Source organism: Rattus norvegicus, chromosome 9 (genome assembly GCF_036323735.1).
Source record: "Rattus norvegicus strain BN/NHsdMcwi chromosome 9, GRCr8, whole genome shotgun sequence".
In the NCBI taxonomy this organism is placed as follows: domain Eukaryota; kingdom Metazoa; phylum Chordata; class Mammalia; order Rodentia; family Muridae; genus Rattus; species Rattus norvegicus.
This window is the reverse complement of record NC_086027.1, coordinates 105,814,095-105,839,564: the sequence shown is the minus strand read 5'-3', so window position 1 is coordinate 105,839,564 and position 25,470 is coordinate 105,814,095. Positions and strand designations below refer to the sequence as shown.

The window sequence follows — 25,470 nt, the reverse complement described above, 5'->3', positions numbered from 1 at the left end:
CAACAAGCAAAAGAATCCTATTTTAAAATGGGAGATATGGGTTGGGGATTTAGCTCAGTGGTAGAGCGCTTGCTTAGCAAGCGCAAGGCCCTGGGTTCGATCCCCAGCTCCGAAAAAAAAAAGAAATATTTAAAATGGGAGATAGATATAAAGAGAGATTCTCAATAGAGGAATCTCTGAGAACTAGTCAACACTTTTAGCCACCAGGAAGTGAAAGTCACTGTCAGAATGGTTAAGATCAAGTGACAGCTTATATTAGTGAGGATGTGGGGGAAGAGGAACACTCCTCCATTGCCAGTGGGGGGGGGGAGTAAAGCCACTAAAAAATCAATATGGAGGTTCCTTAGAACATTGGGAATTGTTCTACCTCAAGACCCAACAATAGCACTCTCGGGCATACACACAAAGGGCCCTGTGTCCTACTTCGAGGACACCTGCTCAACTGTTTTTGTTGTAGCTTTATTCATAGGAGACAGAAACTGGAAACGACCTAGATGTCCCTAAACTGAAGAATAGCTAACAAAATTGTGATATATTTACACTACGGAGTGTTACTAAGCAGTTAAAAAGCGATATCATGAAATTTTTAACAAACTAATGAAATCTGCAGCCAAATGGATGCAAAGAGAAAAAAATCATCCTGAGGTAACATAAAATGAGAAAGACGGATATAGTGTGTATTCATTATAAGTGGATATTAGCTGTCAAGTAAATGATAATCAAATGTTAAGTAAATGGGTCCACAGACCCAGTCAGGTTAAATTCCAAGACCTATGAAGAATTGTATTGGGGTTTTGATGTGGATTTCATTGAACCTGTAGATTGCTTTTGGTAGGACGGCCACTTTTATTAAATTAATCCTACTGATCCATAAGCACAAGTGATCTTTCCATCTTCTGATATATTCTTTGGTTTCTTTCTTTGATTTCTTAAAGTTTTTAATCAGGCAAATCTTTTGATTGCTTGGCAAGAGTTACCCCCAAGGCATTTTATATAATTTGGGGCTATTGTGAAAGGTGTCACTTCCCTGATTTTTTTCTAAGTATGTTGTCATTCGTATTTAGAAAGGCTACCGGGTTTTGTGAGTTAATTTTGTATCCAGCTACTTTTAAGTGTTTATCAGCTGGAGGAGTTTCCCAGTGGAATTTTTAGAGTCACTTAGGTATGCTATCATATCATCTACCAATAAAGATACTTTGGCTTCTTTCTCTCTAAGTCGTATCTCAGTTGTCTGACTGCTCTAGCTAGAACCTCAAGTACTCTACTGAACAGGTTTGGAGAGAGTAGGCAACCTTGTCTTGTCCTGGTGTGAGCGGGATTGCTTTAGGTTTCTCTCCGTTTTAGTTGACGTTGGCTGTGGGCTTGCTGTAAACTCCCTTTACGACGTTGAGACATTCACACAGGATTCCAAGTTTATCACTTTTATCTACTTGGTTAAATGTCACAATATACTTTGTATTTATTTGTCCCCTTTTGGACTGTAAATGTGTCCTAGATAGTTTAAAACAGAATTTTATGAATTTCTCACTAATTTTGAATTCTTAGCACAACTCATATAAAGTGAGAGGACACTGGGTTTATTCCTGAATGTCTGCTGTCTTTCTCTTGTTTTCCAGGCCAAAATCTAAAAACAAGAAACAGAAAAAAATATATATTCATGGAGAACAATGAAACCAATCAGTCCTGTTGATGTGAAACGTATTTACCGAGTGAGAAACAATAATACATTAAGCAGAAACAATCGTTATACAAGGAATCATCAGACTACCGGGCTTAGAAATGAATATTATTTACATGGCTGGTCTGTAAAGCCCTGACTAATAACAGTAACACACCACTGGGAGAAGAGTGGGGTTTAGAAAGTTAAATTCTTTCACTAAAATGAGAAGTCAATATATGCTAGCAAAACCAATTAATCAAAACAACCTTATACCACTAGTATATAAAAATGTGAAGGCAAATGTCTGGAGAAAAGCTAGAGGATTTGGAAGGAATTGTCTTTGAAAACATGACTCGAAGCAGGTCAAGGCAGGGAATGACCTGACGGGGCAGAGTGCTCGCAATGGGAAAACCAATTGCAAACACCATTTTGTCACGGACAATTGCTTCTGAGTGTGAGTTCCCATACCAGATTATAAGCTCCTTTCTAAATGGAAACAAGACTTTTTATGTTCATCAATTTTTGATTGATTATGATTAATTTTTGATTAATTTTTGATTAATTGTAGATCATCAATTAGCATAATGATCTACCTATAATGAATATTCACTTAGCATACAATAGATTTTAATTTTTAAAAAAGCCTGATCTTGGGCTACCATGGGAATAGCCTCCAATTATTGTATTATTGGCCATTTAAGGAAAGGTGGCCATAAAGTAAAAGTCTGAGGACACTGTGTGTTTATAAAGGCCACCTTTATATTTGGCACAGGGAAATGATTGTGTTTTTATAATCTATTGTTTTTGTTTGGTGGGAATTTCAGATCCTAGATCTAGCAATCCCTCCCACACTATACCTGATGTGGTGGTTTGAATGAAAATGTCCTTCAATGCTTAAGTCCCAATTAGTGGAACTGTTTGGGAAGGATTGGGAAGCACAGTCTTGTTGGAAGGGGTATGTCACTGGTCACTGGCTTTGAGGTTTTGAAAGTCCTGTAACAGACAGTTTCACAGTCTCTCTCTCTCTCTCTCTCTCTCTCTCTCTCTCTCTCTCTCTCTCTCTCTCCCTCCCTCTCTCTCTTTCCCTCCCTCCCTCTCCCTCTTCCTCCCTCTCCCTCTTTTTCTCCCCCTCCCCCTCTCCCTCTCTTCCTCCATGATCCCTGCCATAATGATCATGGACTCACCCACTAAAGCTGTAATCAAGCCCCCCAGTTAAATGATTTCAGAATTGCCTTGGTCATGGTGTCTCTTTACAGCCAATCAGACTAGGCTAAGCCATCACCCATGGTTGGAATACTGATCACATCGTGAACACTAAGCATTCCCTTATGTACAACTGCATTTAGGTTATAGGAATGTACGGCCTATAAAGACTGACCCTGGACACATTTGTTGTTGTTGTTGGTGTAGCGGGAATGTTTCCATACCTATGTTTTATTTGGGCTAATATGAAAACTAATTTGCACTCAGGATACCAGCTAATGCCCAGAACAACACATATTCTATGTAATAACAGGAAGCTATTGTCTAAATAAATTCCGTTCTGTCCTGTTGATAATTCTCAGAACAGCCCTCAGAAGAGCGCTGAGGAGCAAGAGGGAGTGATAACTGAAATGGGAACCATCCACTACTTTCTGGTTACGTTCTTTAAGCAAGTGCTCAAAACCATGCTAACCAGGATGACAGAGAGGCAGTGAGAACAGAAGAACCAGAAATGTCCCAGAATTCTGAGGAAGAGGGAACAGAAAAGCAAGCCATATGAACTTTGAACTTACAGAACTGCAGGTGAACGTCTGGGTCAGATAAGAAAACCAAGACCTAGCGGAATGTAGAGCTTTCAGGATTTCCCAGAGACACTGAAGGAGAGTGGAGAAGAAAACCGAGGACTGCTTTCCCCCATTATTTCCTTACTCCACACCCCTGGAGAGACTCAGAAAACAGTCACCAAGTATCAGTACCATAAACAGCACCAGCAGTCTCCACACATCCATTCGCGGCAGGTGCTTTACTCTCCTGCCGAGCCTGCACTCTTGTGTGGCTGTACGTGCGTGCGTCTGACTCCAAACCTGACACTTGAAGAGTTTTTGAAAGGGTTCCACATTATTCTTGAGTTTTGAGACCAATTTTGACTTTTCAAATTGCGTTTCTCAGCTGAGGTGGGTTGCGTGTTTTTCTGCAGCAGGACCAACGGCTTGGCCCCCCACTCTTGGGGAATTTTCCATGTGCCCGTGGAAGTGTTTCTAGATGTTCGGAAGCATGCAAGTCTCCCGTTTCCAGCATGGGAGGGAGCTACAAGACAAGTTGGTGTTTTTGTGTGGAGTCAGAAGACAAACGTGAAATCGTGCGGCTTCTGATTTCTCTCCCGATAGCAAGAATGCTTTTTGGCAATAAATGTGATTGTGTCCGTCATTCTGCCTCACCCGTCCCTCGCTTTCTCTTTTCCCCTTTTCTGCCAATCTATTCATCCACCCTCTTTTCTTGAGCACTGATTCGCTTGAGAAAATGGACTTTTAAAAGCAGCGGGAACATTTCCAGAAGACATTTTCTAACAAACAAACAAACAAACAACCCCTTTCCATTTAACGAGTGTTCCTGAAGCATCATACACAGAATGGCAGAGCCAGGGCCTGCTGTCTTCACCCAGCCTCATCTTTAGAAGAGCTTTAAGACTAAGCCTCACTTCCACTATTTCTGCCCCGACCCCCGTAACACAATGGATACAGTGTGACGTGCACGCACGGTGACGCATGCCTCGCCTGGTTAAACGGTAAACATGGCGATTTGTGAGGGTTCTCCTTGCTTCCTCCAACACCGTTCTGAGATTACATTGCTTCATTTTAAAGATCTTTTTAAATAGGGAAATTCTAGAGTAACCTTGATCTTTGGGGGCGAGGTGGTATCTATTGGATTGTTACTACACAGGCTGTTCCCTTGGCAACACATGCATTTATAATAAGAGTCTCAGAGAGCATCCTTGGCTCTAGAAAAAATGTTGAAATGCCACCGAAATCAGAGGCCTGGCTGACATTTGTACAGTGGATGAAACCCTAACAGAGCAGAAGCCTCAAACAGTGTCTCCCTTACAGTGTACTAAAGGTCATATTTGATTCTGACAACGGCCTACTCTAGGTGGGACTACCCTTCACTGAAATTTGTTATGAGGGGAATAAAAGATGCCTAGATGAGAAATGGAAAAAAAAAAAAAAGATCAGTTTTCAACAATAAATGGACATCAGATACAAGAACCGAAACACAAACTAGCCTCAAAAACAATTAAAAGGGGTTTTAGCCTTGGTCCTGGCAAGCCAGGGCTGCTAAGCAAAGTTCAAACAGAAAGGTGAATGGAGAGGATGCTCACGTCTTCACACAGAGTCACCACAGTTCCCAACGCTGAAGGCTTATGTGAGGGGGAGGAGAATGGAGAGGATGCTCACATCTCACACAGAGAGTCACCACAGTTCCCAACACTGAAGGCTTATGTGAGGGGGAGGAGAATGGAGAGGATGCTCACGTCTCACACAGAGAGTCACCACAGTTCCCAACGCTGATGTGAGGGGGAATACCAGTTTCTTGTCTAAAGTAACAGAGGTGGGATGCGTGTGTACCACAGAGCATTTCCGGTCACTACCAGTGCAGTGCCAGGAGCAAGCCCGCCCAGGAAACAGCGGACCCACTCAACCGTGGGACACAACTGATGAGAAACACGTCCTTGGGAAAACTTATCACCGTGTGGATGTTGTAGAAGAGGACTCCATTCATCCGAAGGTGAAGACTGTTAGGAGAATGTGCAAAATAATCTTGAAAATGCAGAGAATAGCTGTGCATGCTGACTTACTGTCCCTGGATTTCAGAAAGTAACCTTCCGGGAATTTAAAGACACTGAGAAATTTCACGTAGGTTTTTTTTTTTCCCCCTCCCTGTATGTTGTAATTCTAAAAATTACAGAAACCTTTTATTTTTCAGAAAAGCAAGTTGTGATAGTCCAGGTGCAGTGACGCACGCCTTTAACTCTAGCACTCAAAGGTTGTAACAGGAGGGTCATGAGTTCCGACGTCACCCTGGGCTACACGGTGACACCTCGTACAACAACAAGTATGACAAGTATGAGAACATGGGATCACTGCCTGCGTAACACAGCCTACTGTTCAGTGGTAACGGCTGATAAGTAGCTCTTCTGTAAAATAGCAAAAACATATATTAATAAAAGTGATATATTATCGCTATTACGTGCTATTCTCAGTTGTGTGTGTAGCGTTTTTCTATGACTGGCAGCTCAGTGAGTTTGTTTGTATCCGCTTCATAAAAAAGAAAAAAACCACGTGAGTAAAATCTCGTACTAGATCACTAGGTGTACAAATGTTTCGGGCCTGTTACAGTTCTACGGGACCAGCGTCATACATGAGTCAGGCTGTGGAGCGGAACACTGTTATGCGCGTCACATGCCTTACAGCTATACCGGACAGAAAGAATCAGCCAGCGTGAGGCTGAGGCGGAGAGGAGGGAAGAGACGCTACGGCTGAACGTCCCTGAAGCTCTGATTCCTCGCTGCCTGAGAGAAAATAAAAGCTGTCAGATCCCTTGGGCTCACAGTCCTTTCAGAAGGAGCTTCACTTTAAGAGGGAGGATTGTGTTAGCTCCAACTGGTGCCTCACAAACTATCCAGATAAGACGGAAAGACAACCTAAGGATAAGTGGTAACTAAGAGTGAAGATGCAGGGCTCATACAAAACCACTCCGAGAAAAGGGACAAAAGAACGGGAGAAATGGTAGTGTTTACTCTGTGGGGGAAAACCAACTCAGCAGAGAAAACTGACCCACTGAACGCATGGAAAGGGTGAGCAAATATGCTCTCATCCACCACAGTATGCAAGAAAATGAGCGGTACATGCAGACCGGGGTAAGCAGAAACAACGTGGCAAAGCCACAAAACAAGAACTGCAGCATCAGCCGAGCTCCTAAAAGACACGGAAAGAAGAAAATAAAGCCACGCCAGAAGCAGTCTGTGCAAGAAATATTGTGGATAAAAGAAGGGCGACGAGGGAATGATCTCATCATCTCGATTAACCATAGGCTCAATAACACTTCGGATGATAAGCGTACGTGGTGCAGACGTCAATGACAAAAGCTGCGAGTGAAGAAGACAACGGACGAACACTGCACATGAATGAAAGTGCGGGCACACCGGGTGGGTGCCGGTTGTAGCAGCGAGGCCACAAGCAGTTTGTAGTTAAGATGGCAGCCACGCATGGGATAAGTCAACAGCAGCAGACATGCACACGAGTGGTGCACAGACACTGTTGGTATTGCCCCATTACCTGTCCCCTTCCTGCTCCTACAGAATGCTATTTGGGTTATGTTCTTTTCTCCCGCGTGCGGGATCATATGTGTTACAGCAGTTGTTTCTAACGAGGGTATATTTGATTATGTGTACACCGTTTTGACTGACTGTCTTGGGGGCGCGTGTAGGGTAGGACTAGGGTGAGTCAGCTCCAGTTCCTAGGTGACCGTCCAGGCGTGCTCACAGGAAGTTAGTCCTGGCATAGTACACTTCAAGAGGGGATGCTGACACTCAGAGCGCGGTCATCTCTGCAGGGAGTTGCAGGCAGTCTGGACCCTCTGAGATGGTCCCACACCCCGCTTGACCCCAGCCAGGTGCTCTATTTACTTCAAGCCCTTGACTGAGGTTTGCTCCACTCAAGCTGTTTCCCCCACTTCGGGCCTCAGGGTGGTGAGGCTCTGTTCACTGCACTTCTCAGTCAGTGAACTTCTCCTGCCTGGACAGCAGGGGATCAGCACCCCTCACGCCTGTCCACTGGAGGGAGATGGGATAGGAGCCTTGGGGTACTGTTTTGTAACTCTTGGGTCCTTGTCTTAAATTACTGTGGCATCTCAATTTCTCACAGACGTTGCTCAGTATCTTATCACAGATCAATGTAGTTCAAAGTGTCAATGCTGAGGCTTCTAATGGACCTACCTATTCATGGAAGCTTCCATGAATGCTATTAACATGGGGGTAGACAGACATAAGGTCGACCAAGTTGATCTGACTATACTAAATGAGAGGCTATTTCCTCACTGGGGGGAGAACTGCCTTCGATTTTTGCTGGGGTAGTTATGAACGAGAGAGAACGTAGCCCTAACTGCCATTGAAAGTCCTCTCATGAGCACAAGGTGAAAATACTGTTGAGATAAAGTTTGTGTTATGTCAGTAGAGAGAGCAAGACAAGCCAGGTCTCTGGGAACATAACTGCAGACAGCAAGATGGCTGGGGCCAACTCTGCCTTTAGACCTTAAGAAATGTATGATGACTGTTCTAACAGTTTAAGCCAGTTTCAATGGGCATTTTTTCTTCTCAACAATGAAAATTATGATTACAGAAAGATGAAGAGTTTAAAGACAAGAGTACTGGAAAGTATTGCCTCCAGAGGTACCTCACAGACACATGGGTTACACAAACCTCTTGCAAGAGATCTTAATATTAGTGTTAAAGTAAAGGCCATTGTAAACTCCTACAAAAGGAATGCAATAGAAAACATGGATACAAACAAAATCACAGACCATCATCTTAACATATAACTACTTAGTGTTCAAAGCACGCAATAGGGTAAAGTGATATTTTAGGATAAAAGTAAGACTTAAAATGGCCATAAATAATTTATCTGTGCTAGGAAACAGCCACAAGTAAAGAGTAAGGTAAAACCAGAGACTAAAAGAATGGAGAGAAATTCCTAAGTGGAGATTTTAATTTTGCTATTTCTATCCATAACATAGTACAAAGTCAAAGGGGAAGCAACTAGTGAATCTCAATGGTATAAAGAATAATTCATTAAAAATAAGTAGTATACATTAAGGAGTGTATTTTATAGAGTATCTTATATTCTCAAGAGAGAAACTGAGTCTTCCATAAAAATGAATAGAAACATGACGGAGCTTCATGTGGTAATATTTTGGTGCCAGATTTCTAGAAAAAAGGAAAACGATTTCCGCTTGGTTTCTTCCAAGACGCATACATCTCAGTGTGTGCGACAGCATGAGAAAGAGAGGGGCTAGGGCTGGGGCTACTTCAGGAGTCCATCACCCACAAAATAAGAACAGAGTACTCCGTGCTGTTCAGACAATGTGGCCAAAGGAAAATGGTGTTAATAAAGCAGCTCGGAATGTTCACAGGAGATAGACAGAGAACCTTCTAACGAAGCATGAACATCAAATGAGTGAAATCCTGGCTCAACTCTAGCATGAAACTATATCAACACTAGGCAGTAAAAACTGTAGAGAAGCCTGGATGGTCCTAACCAAAACACTTTCTCATTAGCTAATGAACTTTTTTTAATTAAAAAGATGAGCATTTCATACCTGAGTATTGCACTTACATTTCTTCCTTCCTCCCTCCCTCCCCTCAACTCCTCCCATGTCCTCAAAATCCCCATTCCCTCAAATCCATGACCTCTGCCTATTGTCCTATGGTTTCATTCATCTATCCGTTGACTGATTGAACTCGCTAAGTCCAGTTAGTATTGCTTGTATATACGTGTGTTTTGGGCCTGGATAAGGAGGCTCATCACTGGAGAACATGTATTCTCTAAGTACCCAATGATGGCCTGTAGCTCTTCGAGAGGTGAGGCCTTGTGAAATGTCCCCCATCCAGGTTGGCCTGACGAGGGTGCAGTCATTACTCAAGTCTGGTTTAGGCAGCTGCATTGCTGGAACTTCATGTGCAGCTTCCCTGTCAGTCTTCCGGCTCTTACAATCTTTCCGCCCTCTCTTCTGCATTGTCCCCTCAACCTCAGGCGTGCAGGCGTTTGCATGGTAGACTTATTAATTGGCATCTGGCACTCCAAAACCAGTTGTTCTCTGCATTATGTCCAGTTGTAGATTTCCATAACAATCTCCATCTACTCCAAGAAGAATCTGCTGCTGAGGTAAGAAAGCTATACTTATCTTTTGGAAGGATATTTAGTGTAGCTAGAAGCTATACTTGTTTAGGGAAATGGCAGTAGTTGGTTATCTTCTGGAGTCCATGACCTCTGCAGTCACAGGTAGGTAACTTGGTTCATAGTAGTAGGCAGGACTTCCTACTAGTAGTAGTAGGCAGTGAGTGGCCCTCAAGTCCCATTACCCAGCTGCTGGGTTCTCTCAAGATAAAAGTACTACTGTCCGTGCAGAGTATCTTGCTGGGCTAGTCACTGTTGTGGTTCATGGTTTATAGCTGCTTAGGATGAACATCTTATCTATTTTGGCAGCTGGCATAGGACCTTTGGATACTGTTATGTCTAGTCCCCAGGGTGGTTCCCTCAAGTCCTTTGTTCAAAATGTGTGGTATCTTCAGCAATAGCTCCTTCAGGTTCTGGGAGGTAACCTAGGCAACAGCAACATCCTGGACTGCTCTGGGAATCTCTTGGTCTACCCCGATCAACAACTTGACAATAAGCTTCCCAGTCCTGGAACTGGGCTTTTTTGTTAGACAGGCTGTGGCTTTTGGAGGCAATCATCCCAGGTGGTATATGGCATAACTTGATTTAAGTTATATATCACACACACACACACACACACACACACACACACACACACACACACACACAATAGTGTCTTCCTATGGCGTTTTCAAACATCCTCATTGTTATCTGTCCTCCCCTCTCCTCCTCCCTCTGTATAAGCCCCGCCTCCTGTTAAGGGCTCCCAACTGCCCTGAGTTTTTAAGTCAGATTCCTCTCGGAACTTTACATTTTCTTCATGGCTGTCAACTGTTTCGTTTCTGCACTGTACACACAACCAGCAGAATGCCCTGTGCTCTGCCACGTGACCGTTTCCTTTCTCCCTCGATTTCCTGTTCATGATTTAAAATGTCCAGCACGCGTCTTTTTAATACGAGACTGCTGTGCTGCCCTCTCGAGTTTGTTAGTCGTTCAGAGAGGATGTGTACCTCATTAGAGGCAGGCCAGAAGGCTCTGCCCACAGGCTAGCAGGACTGAGATATAGACTTCCTAAGGGGAAAGGAAAGAATGATGACTTATGAACACTAATAGCTCAGGGTGACTTGACAGTTCCTCATTTCTTTGCTGGCTAGAAAACACAGCAAAGAATAAAACCAAAACAAACCCAAAAATGAATAAATAAAACAAAAATAAAAAACCTCTTTTAGCAGTTAAAAACTCTCAAATCCCACATCTCCTGAGGACTGTTAGAAACAGCGATTTCCGACAAACTTCTGTGAACGGGGGTAACTTTATTATGCCATTACAAAATTGACTCTCCGAGAGTGTACTGTGAAAGGCAGCCCTATTGACTCGGGTGAATAAGGTGAAGCCACAGTGACTGAATAACACTGAGGAAACTAAGTGCGACAGACTTAAGGCGGAGAACGATACACCGCTCTGTGTACGCTCATTCATGAGGTTTATTAAATAGTATTTAATATAAAATGCTGCAGGGGGCTTTCTGTTTTGAAACATAAGAAAGAACACGCACGAATAAAATGCACGAAATTCAAGTCACTCTTATTCTACAAAGGATTTTAATTCATTCCACTTAAAAAATAAAGGTAGTCTCCTCACCCCCCATAATGAGTACATTAAGCACATATTCACATACAGAAAATGTACGTACATTCAATTGTTTACAAGATTTGTCACCATGTAATCCATTGACATTCAAGTGAAGTAGATGAACTTATCTACATGTATATATTTGGAACTTCTGTACCCCATCCATCCCTTTTTAAACAACCAAGATAATACGTCTATTCTCTAGAAGTCAGTTCATAGAGGATGATTTAAGGTTAGAAGTCTCTTTTGAAGAATTACAATGAAGTATTTATACAATAAGGGCTCAGAACTTCTAAACACAAGCTTGAAGCTACAGCTCACTACCTTAAGTTACATCACATCCAGTGTCTGGGATTTTTTTTTAGCAGGCTGTTTAGTTTGTAAGCCATTTCAAATGTTTCAAACAATTACTTATGCATCAAGGAGAAAAAGTACCAAGGAGAATGATTTCCTTCTTTTTTTTTTAATATTAGATAAAATTACTATAGTCATCTCAATCTTTCTTCCAAATCTCATCATTTGTAAACACCATTTACTTACTGCAAATGTTCAACCTTTTGAGTTTTCTTGGTGAAATCAATGAATACACTAGACATAAGAATGAGAACACAAGAAATATACCATGGATGACACCAACAGCAGAATGCCTGCCCGTTTTAGATCTGAGTCCATAGGTCTCACGGAAAACTCAGAAAATCAAGCATAAGATTTACGAATTTAGCAGTTACAGTTCATAAAAAAAGAAACTCTAAAAATGCCTCTCTTGCTAATACAGAAAAATTTTTTCTTGATGAACCAAGAAATTTTTCTTCATGGTAAAGAAATGTATAAAGAAAATATTTTCTACAGATTAACTTGTAAATTTATGTGTATAAAGGTATAGTTCTCCCACTTGGATTTGTAAGATTTTAAATAATTCACAATAAAAAATTCAAAGCACAAATTGAAAAAATAATTCATGGTCTATATAATCCAGTCAATAAATATTGCAGCATATGTTACTGTAAAAATGACAAAAAAATTCTAATGTAAATGGTCAACGAGATCTCTTTGGAAATGTACTTTTAAAACAGTCATCGACGTGTGGTCTTGCCTGTCCAATGTCAGTACGTGCAATCCTGTCGAAATGCGAGCGTGGTGTCAAGAGGCACCTGAGACAGGGCACTTGGGTAATGGTCAGCCGGATCTCTGTGTCCTTTGTCTCTGCCATAGGCACATGGCAATCTCACAGTGACAGCCATAGCAGTTGTCATGAATTCATTACACAAAGCGGACAGACATTATTTTGAGCATTTCTACATCCTGCCAAAGCTCCTTGTCTGAATAAAAACAGAAGGTCTCTAGCTTCCGGGGTGTTTAAAGACATACACAGATGGATAAAGTAAAGCAGGGCAACATGTGAGTCACTGGCTCGGACCAGCTTCAGTCAGTCAAGGTTTCCTGCAAATCCTTTACTAAGCAACAAGTCCCTTTCTAAGCATGGGAACTTCCAGTTCTGCTGTGTGCTCATCTTTTCTTCCCAGTGCTTTTCTTGGGTTCATGCCCCTCAGTTTTGCTACTTAAGCTCTTCTTCCGAGATGAGGTATGAGAAGCCATTGCCAGAGACGGTCCGCCAGCTGCTATACAAACAGAAGAGAGAACCAGTGCCGTTGGGATTTGCACAAGTCATCAAAGTTAAAAGAATGCTGGCGGGCGATGTGGCTGTGTCTGTTACAGTTGTAATAATGCATCATGGGCTTTTCATGTGACACTAACTTTTTAGAAATCAACACGAATAGAGAGAAGTAACCACAGCAGGCTGTGTTTATGAAACCAGCTCTGCAGTTCACTCTATCCTTCATGGAAATGTCATTCCCACTGTCATCAGGACAGCGCACTCTACTAATCTCATTTATCTATACTTGTGGCCAGGCCTTCCCCTGAGCTCAAATACAGAGCCAACTGCCCATTAGAGCTGCCTCTACTTATATTTGACAGGAAATATGAACGAACTTAAAACTCTAGGAACCACATCCCCCTATGTCTTCCACCTCATCACTATGCAAAGCTGGAAGACCAGAAGCACTCCCTCTTAACTCCGTTAGTGTCACAGGACGCTGTGTCTGAACCAGCATCAGAACCAGGTCTAGCCAAGGAGCTGGCCAAGAGCAGTCTCACCTCTACTACAACCTCTACTACACAGGCCATGTCTGCCAGGCCAATCCCGCTTCATATGACCCACAATCACTGGGCCACAGACAGGAAGGACAACAGTAACAACGGCATATCAGGACAGCAGAAAGTGTCAGAATTAGACAGTTACTGGAGCAGAATCAACACGTTTAAGGAGAAAGCAGCACAGGGTGGCCCTCCATCGCTCCTTCCTAACAGATTTGACCTGAGAACTGTTCTCCAGCACAGCAGCGAGTCTTACTAGTGTGAAGAAACAGGTGACAACTGTAGCTGACAGAAAGGGCAACTGTAATTCACACATGAGCTGTGATTATCTACTGCATGCACAGAGAGCCTCGGGTAGCACAGGTGACAAGAAGAGAACTGAATACACGAGCCGTCAGCCACTTCAAGGGACATCATTTTACAATCTGGGTTTGGCGAATTTAACTCTTTACTTTTAAAATAAAATAATATTCTTTGGAGAAATATAATACCAGACTCCAAAGCTTTTATAACATCATTTATAATGTCTAGGATTTAATTTAAATGTTACTTAATACCCAAGATTAATGTATGGTGTTATAGAGCAAGGAACAGAAAAACACCTCCCTTGTAAAGGAGAAAACTGATACAGACTAATCAGAAAATTAATATTAAAAACAACTTTTAGAGCAGCGACTTCATGATCTGTGGTGACATCATTATGTTCATAATGAATAAAAACTTTTAAGTCTTGAAAGAAAAACTAAGAAGAATCAGATAGAATGCTTCAAATTTAAAAATAAAAATAAAATAACAGAAACTGGCTGGATTTAAAAGCCACTCGAGGCCATCAGAAGAGTAAAATGAGGATCACCACACAAACACAAAGGAAAAGGGAAGGGGGAGGACAAGGGACAGCGGAGCCACAGTGAGACTCTGGAGTCAGGGCACAGAGCACGGGCACAGGCAGAGAAAGCTGACGTGTGCTTTAAGCTTAGCACATTTCACATTAGCTAGAGCGCACAGAAACAGTGGGAACCAGAGGAGACGGCGGTCAGGAGACAGCCACGCAAGGAATCCTTTCTGTATAGAGTATGGTAACAAAGTTATGTTCTAAGAATACACAGAGACCCTTCTCTCTGACCATAAAATGACTATGTGGTCAATAGTGAAACGTTTTAGGCTTAAGGCAAATAAAACCAGACAAAAATACAGAGTTCAGTGCGGAAATGACAAACATCAGGAAAAAGCGAATCTGGGTAAAGCATTGAGCCTTACCCCAGTCCCCACTTGAGTTTGCTAAGGTAAACGTAATTGACTCTCACAGACTGTACTTTACTGTTTACATCGTGAGTGGATTTAACACACACACAGGAACTATGTAGGAGGGATGGGGTACGAAGAGGTGAAGGGAGCCAGAAGCTTCCTGGGTGTTGTTCTGGATGCTACAGTTAGACCATGACATGTGAAGAACATGTATTTACAGCAATCAATGAAAGAATACTGGGGGGGAAAGAAAAAGGCAGCACACATATGTAAGTGAAGTTCTACAGATGGCTGAATCAATTCAAAATAAAGCATAAAGGAATAAACAAGATAGAAAGGAAGAACAGCAGATAAAGAAGGCCTGTCAGTAATTACACCGAGGGTCCGTGTAACCCAGGAGAAAGCACTCAGCAGACCAAGCGGAGAAACAAGCTGAGGACGGTCTTTTGAAAAGTCCCAAAAAAGGGAACAACAAAGGCAGAAGGCGACTTGTAGAATCTCAGACACTAAGACAGCTATGAGAGACAAGCAAAGCTGGCGCCTTAAGGCAAAGCGAGTAATTCCCTGACAAATGCGAGCCATCAAATTGGCCATAAAAATAAAACATAAAATTCATTTTACCAAGGACGTCAGGTGGAAGTTAAAATCTTATAGAACATATTCAGAGAACACAAACAGAGAACTAGTTCTCAGGTGCTTATGAAAAAGGACACCCTGGACACAAAACCACAGAGCAAAGCCTTTTTGTACCTGACACGTTCAACAGCACTTTAAGTTTGTTCCTTAAAAACGTCCATGCCGTGCATTTACAGGGTGACTATAGGACAAAGAACAGCCATGTGTCCTCCAAGTCCAAGAGCATGCAAACCTCTGGTCATCTGATTCCTGGCTATGCTGACTAAAAGAAGTCACACTCCTGCTGCTGTTTTCTTCACATCCATGGACATAAAACACTATTAATATCTCAGAAGAGTAACTGCACTAATGTCAGTTTTGTATTGCATAAAAATGCACCAAAATTTTACTTAAAGACAACTGGGCAGTTTTGAAGCCTGTATCTTTATAGCCTTATTTGACTGTTCAAGGTTCAAATCTACTTAAAATCCTGACTGATTCATGAGGCAAGAGCACCAAGGGGACTTCTCTGACAGAAATGGAGGTTATCTGTGGCAAAACAGCAGCAAAGGAAAGGACCAGCCACCGAATGCTTACAGCGTAGCCATGCGCAGTCATTTCTGCCAATTCTGCAGAAGAATGAACTCATAATCAAAAGAATGTCTAAATACACTAAAACCTTGACACCTTTGCCATGAGTTTTTAGTGAAAGCCCAGCTCTGGGGAGAGCTGGGAAGCAGACAGGAGAGATCATAAAGTGAGAACAGAAGGAGCAGGCCTTGTCCCCATCGGAGAGGAGACACAGGGAGAAACCTATCACCCTGTCCACAGGATCAAAAACGCTCCCAAAAGAGCTGAATTTGGCAGTCACATGGCCAGATTACCAATGGAACATAAAAACCCCTGGGCGACAGAATTGCTCTATTTAAATATAAAACTATGCCTTTGGCCCAACAGAGCAAGACAGAGAAGTTAGAAAGAATAGGAGGATACAGATACAGGAGAAAACTGGAGGGCAAGAGAGGCAAGGGGAAGGACATGGATAGGGCGTGTATAAGTGAGTCAGGACAACAGAGCCTGAATTCAGCATCACTATGGGACAGCAGCCGTCCTAACTTGGCGTCACTGGAGCAGCGGCTGCCCCTGCTGTCACTGCGGTATTGCACCCACACACTCAGACACATCTCTAACCTGCTTTGCTGCTTGCTTTGGTGCTCTTTACAGCAGCAGGCGGTGTTGGGAGGATCTTCGTAGGTGTGTATGTATTTAGGGAAATCTTTCTTCTTATTCCTGGACTGGACCGTGAGGCCACAGATGCTGCAAAGAGAGAAATGCAAGCAAATAAGTGCGTGCCAAGTCTACGTTAGTCCTACAAGACCTCCTTTACTATCACTTTACAATACTGGAACTTGAACCGAGGGACCTCACACATGTTAGGGACGTGCTACAGCACTAAGCCACATCCCTTGCCTCCTCTCTACTTCGCATTTTAAGATAAGCCTAAGATGCTGGCCCGACATTCACTCTGATGCCCAGGCTGGCCTTGAACCTGTAATCTTCAGCTTCAGTCTCCTGAGAGGGTAAAATCTAAAATTACCGCGTACTTCCAAAGGGAAAGGTTAGACGCATCCTCATTACCAGACACTACTGACTGACAGCTGGCCTCTGGTACCAGAAGCAGAAGAAATGGCAAAGGGTAACTGGAATAGCTCTCATGTCAAATTAACGTTTCCAAATTGGAAATTCCAATATGCTGAGGGACACTATGGAACTAAAAACAAGTATTACAAGAAATGGATTTTTACCCTAACAACAAAAAAATGTTGCAGAAAATCTGGATTATTTATGGAGCTTTAATCTTTTACACATGAATGTAACCCTAAGGGAATATATAGTCAATTCCAAAACTTACTTATCCATGAACTCTTTGTTAATACACATGGATATCTTCTTCAGAATATTTTTTAGAAAATAGCATTTGAAAACCTGTGGTCGGAATTTGGTGTCTCTCAGAAGAGATCTGGCACATACACTTGTAATCTCAGCTCCTGGGAACTGGAGGAGGGAGGATCACTGTGAGTCTGGGAGAGCTGGGGTTACAGGGAAGCCTCCCTATTACCAAACAATGAAAGAAAACAACAGGAACCAAGCGTCTCTAATCTGTTAGCAAAGATGCCGGGCATGGACATGTGTGAGCCCATGTGAGCCGTGCTGTAAATTATAAAAGACGGATGTGAACTTTCAGACAAGTATAGCCTTAAAGAAAACGATGCTAACTCTATATAAATACTGTTTACTTTTACTGTTAGAAAAACTACTTGGGGATAAAATCAAGAAAACTGTATATCACACAAAGGAGTTACTAATATTATTCCCTTACATCTGTCTCTCCTAAAAATTCTATTCAGATTTATCACTGAGTTTGCATCTTTAAAATTTAGGCTATATTTGTATAGTATCTACTGTCCAATAGCTAAGTACAATGAAGGTAAATTCCATACACATTTCAGGGACCTTGCGGAGAACTTCAGTTGATGGAGAAGCAATAGAAGCAAGAAAGTCATCCACTTGCTTTAAAAACAGGGCATTGTGAAGGGTTTCTAGAGGACAGATGGATGGTACCATGGAATACAGCTCAAAGCCTAAAAGAAATAGAGAACAGAAAGTCAGGTTGGCTATTCTACAACTCGGTCATTACAAAGGAGGGCTGGAGCAGTCAAGGTTTACATGCAATCACACACGATCTTTCAAGTCATGACACCAGATGCTATGCGACATGGAACCAAAGCAAGGTATGACCATGATCACTTCAAACGTAATCGGACAGTACAGCATGCACACAATCCTTCAATGCCGCTAAAGCCTAAGAGTAACAACAAAGAAAACCTGGGGTAGGGGAAGATACATTTTCAGGTTTTAATGTTAGATTTATTTCACAGATGAACAAGCTGATGCCATATTTTCCTGATACCAGAATCTTATAGTATCAAGATAATATCAACTTCAACGATTAGATAATGAGGAAGGTAAATGCTGACGGAATTTTCAGGAGTTAATTATGTAGTTAACTGTGGAGCATAGATTGCTATTTTCCTCTTAGGCCAATAACACCCTAACATGGTCCTTCAGCACCACTTCCTCAATCAGGCTGGATTAAATGTTCTGAAGCACGACTTTACTGAACACCAGTAATTCCTCGCTTGGACATCCCTGGCTGAGCCAAGTTAGACCAAGTATAAAGACGATGAAGTGCAGGGAGATAGTGTTTAACAAATGCACGGCATACAAAATCCCACAGTGAATCATGCAGCAATGTGTTAATATATCAGTGACACGAAAGCACATACACACACAAATCACGTCTCTAAAACAAAAATATTAGTATTTCATTTTTAAGAATAAAATCACCCATTTAAACTATTTAACTGAATGGCTTTAAAAACTGTTTTCATACACTTTTAAGATCACAAATGTTTCCCAAAATTCAAACTAAGTCTTCTGTGAAGAAATACAGCCAACACTCAAATTCAGATAAAAACAGAGTATTATTGGTTAAAAAAAATAAAAATTACCTAAACTCAGACTGCAAAATAGACTCTTTTCAGTATACATATGCCCATTATGAGATTACATGTTATCAGATTTATTTAAAATTTGGGAGGAACTCAAGATTGCTGGAATTCTCAGTTGGAACAGGGGAACTTTTAAAAAGGGAATTGGATGTTGTTATGAAAATAATCAAAGGATTAATAAAATGAATGCTTGATTTCCAGGTGCAAACCAAAGCGAGAGAGACTGTTTCATGTAACGTTAAACAAAACCAAACAGGAGGACCAATCAAACAGCACAGCAGCAGCCAAGGCCACCTCACTGGTTCACACCTAGGACGAGGACAGCTTTACAATTCCTCTGCTGCTTAAGCACAAGTGGCTCATGCAAATACGCACAAATCCTTTCTTTGCAACGCTCTAACAATACGCCTCTCTCCTTCTCAGGGTGCTCAGCCCTCTCAGGCACAGTTCCTTTCATTTGCCTGCTGGGTTTCAAAGCAGTGCAGGAGGTCTGATCGCATTGCTCCAGACTATATACCCTCTTGCTGTTTGTCTCACCAGCTCCCAGCGTACAATGAAAGGGTTAGTGCAGTCATCTACACGCCACCCTGCCGACTCGTTGGAAGCCATCAAAACATACCACTGGAGCCTAGAAACTCCCAGAGTAGATAGATGGACCAGCACCTAGAGGGGGACAGGCATTCTGCACAGGGGCCCAGAGAACAAGGTAAAGGTGTCAGAGGATGCTTTTCACCATGCTCCCCAACTAAAGACGGAGGAACAGAAGTCCGTGACATGGGTTAAGATGGAAACAACACAGGAAGTCATTGGAAAGAAAAAGTAAAAGGTCGCATGACAACTCACGGGACGGATTAGACGGACAGCAGTAAAGAAAAGCTAGTATGGACAACCCAAAAAGAATATTTCTAGAACTGAAAGAAATAAATTTCTTAAGTTACATATTAAGCTGTATAGTGTAGCAAAGCCACATTTAAAAAAAAGCCTAAACCAAAGGAATATAAAGTTACTGTCTTCCATTAAATTAAAGTACCTAGTACTACTAATCCTACCACCTCAGTTAAACACAGATCATTCCCAGAAAATCCACGGTACTCCTGAGAAAACGAGATCATACAAAGCTGACCCTCCTTCCGTAGGAATTTCTGTGAGTCTGACCTCCTCAGGACTCCGGTTTCTCTTCTAGGATGTTACTGAGCATGTGTTACCTTTAGAAGTTGCAGCTGAATCAAATCAGAATGAGTTTTCTCCAAAAGAGTAACATTTAAGCAGCTACAATTGGGGGAAAGGCTGTCTGGTTAAAAATTTACTTGAGGATGAAGTCTTCATAACTCAGTTCAAGAAGTATTAATGGGCTGTTATCTGGAAGTGTTGTTAAAAGGTCCAAAAGAAGAAAATAAATGTAGGTTGAATTCTTAAGCTTCATAAAAGTGAGTTTTTTGAAAGACTTATTTGCTGTTAAGAATTAAAAAAAATCAAAACCAAAACCAAAAAACTTTTTCCAGGAATAAAAGTATCTTCATTACAAGCCTATGGGGGATGTGGAAACTGACAGGGAGCCAAGCATGGCGGCTTACGTCTAATCCAAGCACTTGGCAAATCTAAAGCAGGATGATTCCAAGTCTGAGGCCAACCTGGTCTGCACAGTAAGCTCTGGCCTGGCTTGTCTGCAATACCACATCTATGTCAAGCCAAACAAAAACATCCCCTCACACCCATGCAATCAGGGAATACGCTCTCTGGCTGTAACACTGCCACCGGAGCTGGAAACCTGTCCCTAACAGGTAACGCGCACGCTCCGACCCAGCCGCGCTGGCACAGAACCTGACGGTAACCAAACTGAGCTTCTGCATTTTAACTCCAGTTTTCTTTCTACTGGAATTTTCCAAATTTTAAGAAGAAAAACAAAAAACAAAAAACAAAAAAACCCAGAAGGCACCAGAAGGAAATGACTGTTGGGTAACAATAAACCACCCAGCCCCCAAGGAGGAGTTGATCCTGGGAAGTCTTTGCAGTGGTCCACACCACATCCAGTTGCGTTTCAGACAGAGGGCCGGGTGGCTGCTGTACGGTGACTCTGGCTCCCACGGCCTTTACATGGCCCAGTGGGTTCTTTAATGGGCTGCTTTATATTTTCATCGACTACCTCAATAAAACAATGTGATCAGAAAGATTAGAAAAAAATTAATTAAGAATTAAGAATTAAGAAATAGTAATTGTATTTTTTAAAAAAAGATTATTTAAACTGATCACTTGAGCAATTAGAATTTTCAGCTGTTAATTTAGAACTAAAACTCATCCTTCTGTGGTCATTAGACAATCTGACAAGTAATGTTCAATTACTGTGGAAATTACAGCAGAAGAGGGAGCAAGATGGTATCAGTGGTTTGGTACACACATTAGTTGGAATTGTATGCCAACTAAAGATGGATAAGTAAGTGATACTGTGCACCCCACATTTTGAAATAAAAGGAAAAAATTAAAAAGGGATGAAGCAGGGAGTATCTTTTAAAATAAAAGGCAAACGTACCATTGGTTGGGTGTCGAGCAAATGAGATAGAAAACCTTTTAACAGCAGACCCGCGTGTGGCGTCTGAGAAAGAGAAAAACAGGAACCTGAGGTTCACAGCTGGCAAAAGAAGAACACTTAAAACAGAGGGGACAAGTGTGAGGACGGATGGCAGGACTAGGTGACATGCAGAGGGGACAACGGAAGGAAGCCAAGGACTGGTTAAAAGCAGTAAACTGGTTTGATGGTACAGGCAAAATGTAATGAAATACACAAAAGAAAGGAAAGCGAGGTGACCTGGCAATTCCAGAAAATCCATGTTTTCCTGTCTAAAGTCAATCTGCACACCTAAGAGTCAACCTTTCCACACAGGGCTGGTTCTGAAAGAGCTGAAGTGCCCCTTCTGTCACGAGGGACAAACGTTCGGGAGTCTCAGACACTCTCAACATCAGAACAATATGAAGTCATATCGACAGGAATCCTAAGAGCGCTCCCACTCCACTTCCGTTTTATAAAGTGACTGCCAATGCACTTTCTCTTCCCTAATGAACATTCCATCCATTTCTATGCTAAATAGTTTTTCGATATTAATAAATGAGTGTTAACAGTGGACGAGAGTTTAGATGCTGAGAGAAATTTATTCTTCATCATGTAGATTCTCCTTTAACTGAAATAGTTTTCAATTTTCTTTTTGGACAAACCACTTACTGTACACGTGCTCTCTATTGAGCTGCTCTTGACTGACAGAACCTGGGCCTGATGTGGACCCCAGGACACGCAGACAGGCGCTTGCTGGGGAAAGCAATGTGGCTCCACAGCTGTCTGTGGCCTTAGGCTTGCGTTTGACAAACACCACTCGTGAGCGTGTGCGTGGGTGCAGGTGTGAACCCGTGTGTGCGTGTGTGTGCGCACATACCATCGATGCAGCCAGAAGAAGTCAGCTTTTTACGATGAGTACGGGCATAATCCTGTAGGTTAGGTGCGCTTGAAGAGCCCCCGAGCACTGAGGTGCTAAACAGGCCCGCACAGTGAGACCCTGATGGGGTTAGAGAAGACACAGACAGCAGGAGTTCTTCCGTTCATTGGGGCACATGCAGCATGCAGTCCACTGGGCTCTTACCAATGCACAGGCAACCGTGGTAGTGCCTTGGACAGAGTCACAATAGCCTGTAACAGTCTAGTGACACCTATTTGAGTACAGCGCTTCTAATAGCCAGCACTATTCACCACAGGTACAAATGCAACTTTTCAGCACTGGAGAAAATGCCTTCTTTGAAAATTGATATGCCAACATAATCATCGAACATGTACATGCTAAAATTATTGAAAATACCACCATAAAAGTTAACTTATAAACAGAATGGAGTCATAGCACATTGTATAAGTTTATAAATATGATAGCATATGTACTATATATCATGCACATATAATCACATGTTGAATTACATATCATGTACACATGATCATATGTATGATATATAGACCTTTAAGCAAAAATTGAGTCATATTAGATATTTTAATATACACTTAAGAAATGATCTTTCCTGACGCCCCTGAATTAAGAATTATACTTTCTTATGAAAAAAAAAACGTATTTATTAATGAAAATAGACAAAAATCACTCCTTTTCAGTCACTTCCAGGACTTAACAGGGAAATGTTTACTGAAGGCCTCTAAGGAACTACATCACTGGTAAGTAAAACACAGCCAGTATACATCAATGTGTTATTTGAGCAGAAGTTCAGACTTATGTGTTCACCACCAAGCAGGAAAGTATAAACACTTCCTGCCAAGTATATGAGGATGATCGTTCAGTGAAAGGCAGCCATGAATGTTCACAGAGAGATCATGAGGAGATCACACGCTCTCGAGACAAACGGGAGGAAGTTAAGCACAGAGAGGGCCACGTACTCGGGCACCAACACAGTCAAGACACTGCAGACTGTAGCGCACAGTGACAACCAGTTAGCCTCTGTGTCAAGCCTGCTTAGACAACCAACGAGAGAAAGTAACACGTCACTGAGTCCCAGGCATAAGGTCAGTGGGCTGAGAGGACTTTTCCACAATGCTGTTCTGAATCTGCCTGAAGCAGCAGCCATTTAGTGGGAGACTTTAGTTCCCCGAGAGCTGCTCCATGGGAAATCTAGCCCCCATCACCCCAAGTCCTTAAATTCTTTTGACTGTATTTGCTCATTATTTTCTCATTTTCTTTTTTACCTGTGGCTGGAGTTATCACCTTTTACTGTGTTCACTGATCATAGCCGATGTTTGCACTTTCTTTGGAATGTGTGATCAACTCATTTTAAGTGAGTCTTATTTGTCCTAAGTAGGGAGTTTCATGTCAGCACTCCACATAGAGAACCAGATCCAGGGACAGCGCTCTGGGTGAATCGTCACTAGAAAGTCACTCTGCTAAGCAGTGCTGCCCCCCAATGTTTCCTTTGCCACTGTGTAACACAGCTAAATTATGGAGTTAGCATCGACAATTTGGCTGCTCACGGTGGTGTGTGTCTGTAAATACTAGCTCCAGAGGCAGGTAATTTCTTTAAGGTTCAGGCAAGGCCTGAACTAAATAGCAAGTTCTAGGATAGCCAGGAACAGGTCAAGAGACCAGCCTTAATTAAAAAAAATAAATAAATAAAATTTTAAAAATGTGACACAGTGGCATATGTTTATCCTTCCCTGACGAACAGATTTGCTTTACAGAGCCAAGCATGGAACGAAGAACCACACACGGCAGACAAGTGCTCTGCCACCGACCCCTAGCCTCCACCTCTTGGGACTACTCGTCTCTGAAGTAGAGCTTTCTTAATAAATTTAACTAGCATTGGGAAGTCTTGTGCCTGTAATCCCAATACAAGGGAAGCTGAAATGAAGGGTTTCCATAAATTCAAGGACAAGCAAGACTGTAGAATTCACATGACAACACCATCCCTGCCTCGGAAGAAAGGGTGGAAGAGACAGACAGACAGACAGACAGACAGACAGACAGACAAAGCCAACACTGGCAGTTAGTCACCACAGAGTCGTCATTCAAACGGTTAAACAAAAATACTAAACGCCACTTCTTGTAGTATGAAAATTGTATCTTACATTTCGAACTTTATAATCCAACAACTGTGAACTAGGACACACTAAATACAAACTAAAGCATAGCATTTGGTCATGATTTTACCACTGCAGAGTTTTACGTGTACCTAACAGGGAGTTTCAGAAGGGTATCAAATACAAGTTCCTTTCTGTCACATACCTACGGTAGGGTTCTGCTTCTGTTCCACAAGAGCTCTGGGTGCTCGGAGATAGTTGGTGTTTTCAGAAACCACCTGCATAGGGAAAGTGGAGACTGAAATACACTCATGAAATGAATTCGAAAATCCATCTTTCATATGCACCCTATTCCAGACAGACAAAGGTTAATAAGCTGTATGATAAATATTAGTAGGAATACTTAAAACATGAAAGTTCATGCAAGATCCCCTCTGAAGGGAGTCCATTTCATAGGAGCTCCTTGCAATGAGGGGGTGCGAAGCAGGCATTCGTAATGAGATGTGACAGATGAGAGGAAGCAATTCACAGATTGATGTAACTTCACGTTCTCTTAAAGGAAGCCCACTGCCCACTGTTAAACAGCTCCTGTGTTTAGAGGAAAAACAACCACAAACAAAAGAAATGACAGACAGACACTGTTGAAGTCACCATACAATTTCTGATCCATGCATGGGCTTTATCAGAGTAACCTTTAAGTATTCAGCCTTAATGGATACCATAATCCCTTTTCCTATAATCAAATGCATTAAATCTCCAAGAGGAAATAGCTGAAATTATCAGAGGTCATGTGATGACAGGCCTTCCATTATACAACCAGAGTGTTTTAGTTTCAAATGTCATCAAAGAAAGTCCTTCTGAAGTTACTTTAGTGAAAACCGTTTTACAAATTCACAATGCCTGTTGTTGTGTTTGGAAAACATGTTGCAATATTTCCCTTACCGTATCTATTTCCAAATAAGGGGATCATGGAGAGCCCAATCAATATTAGATAACTGTCATTAATTAAGACCAGGTCATGTTGACTTTTGAAATTATTTTAGAAAATTTCACATTCACAGCAAATTCTAAATGGAGTGAAACTTTACAAATAGTGAGGGGATATCAAATATTCTGACCATCAAAGAG

The 25,470-nt window shown here is 41.9% G+C and overlaps 1 protein-coding gene across 29 annotated transcripts in view; it reads right to left on the bottom strand.

Annotated features, from left to right (window-relative positions):
* Positions 1 to 1,405: 1,405 nt before the first annotated feature.
* The window catches only part of Ppip5k2 (diphosphoinositol pentakisphosphate kinase 2), a 110,254-nt gene continuing 86,189 nt past the window's right edge, over positions 1,406 to 25,470 (bottom strand). For 6 of the 29 annotated variants that reach the window (XM_039084877.2, XM_039084885.2, XM_039084878.2 and 3 more), the window contains 6 exons: positions 24,548 to 24,620; positions 22,214 to 22,333; positions 21,319 to 21,381; positions 17,721 to 17,861; positions 16,411 to 16,536; positions 11,153 to 12,821 (listed from right to left, as the gene is read on the bottom strand). In XM_039084877.2, coding sequence (XP_038940805.1) covers positions 12,709 to 12,821; positions 16,411 to 16,536; positions 17,721 to 17,861; positions 21,319 to 21,381; positions 22,214 to 22,333; positions 24,548 to 24,620 — 636 coding nt within the window. In that variant the 3' untranslated portion in view covers positions 11,153 to 12,708. Of the gene's footprint in view, positions 1,625 to 11,152; positions 12,822 to 16,410; positions 16,537 to 17,720; positions 17,862 to 19,410; positions 19,474 to 21,318; positions 21,382 to 22,213; positions 22,334 to 24,547; positions 24,621 to 25,470 lie in introns of those variants that run through there. The other 23 variants (XM_063267649.1, XM_063267652.1, XM_063267639.1 and 20 more) reach the window with 10 other exon arrangements.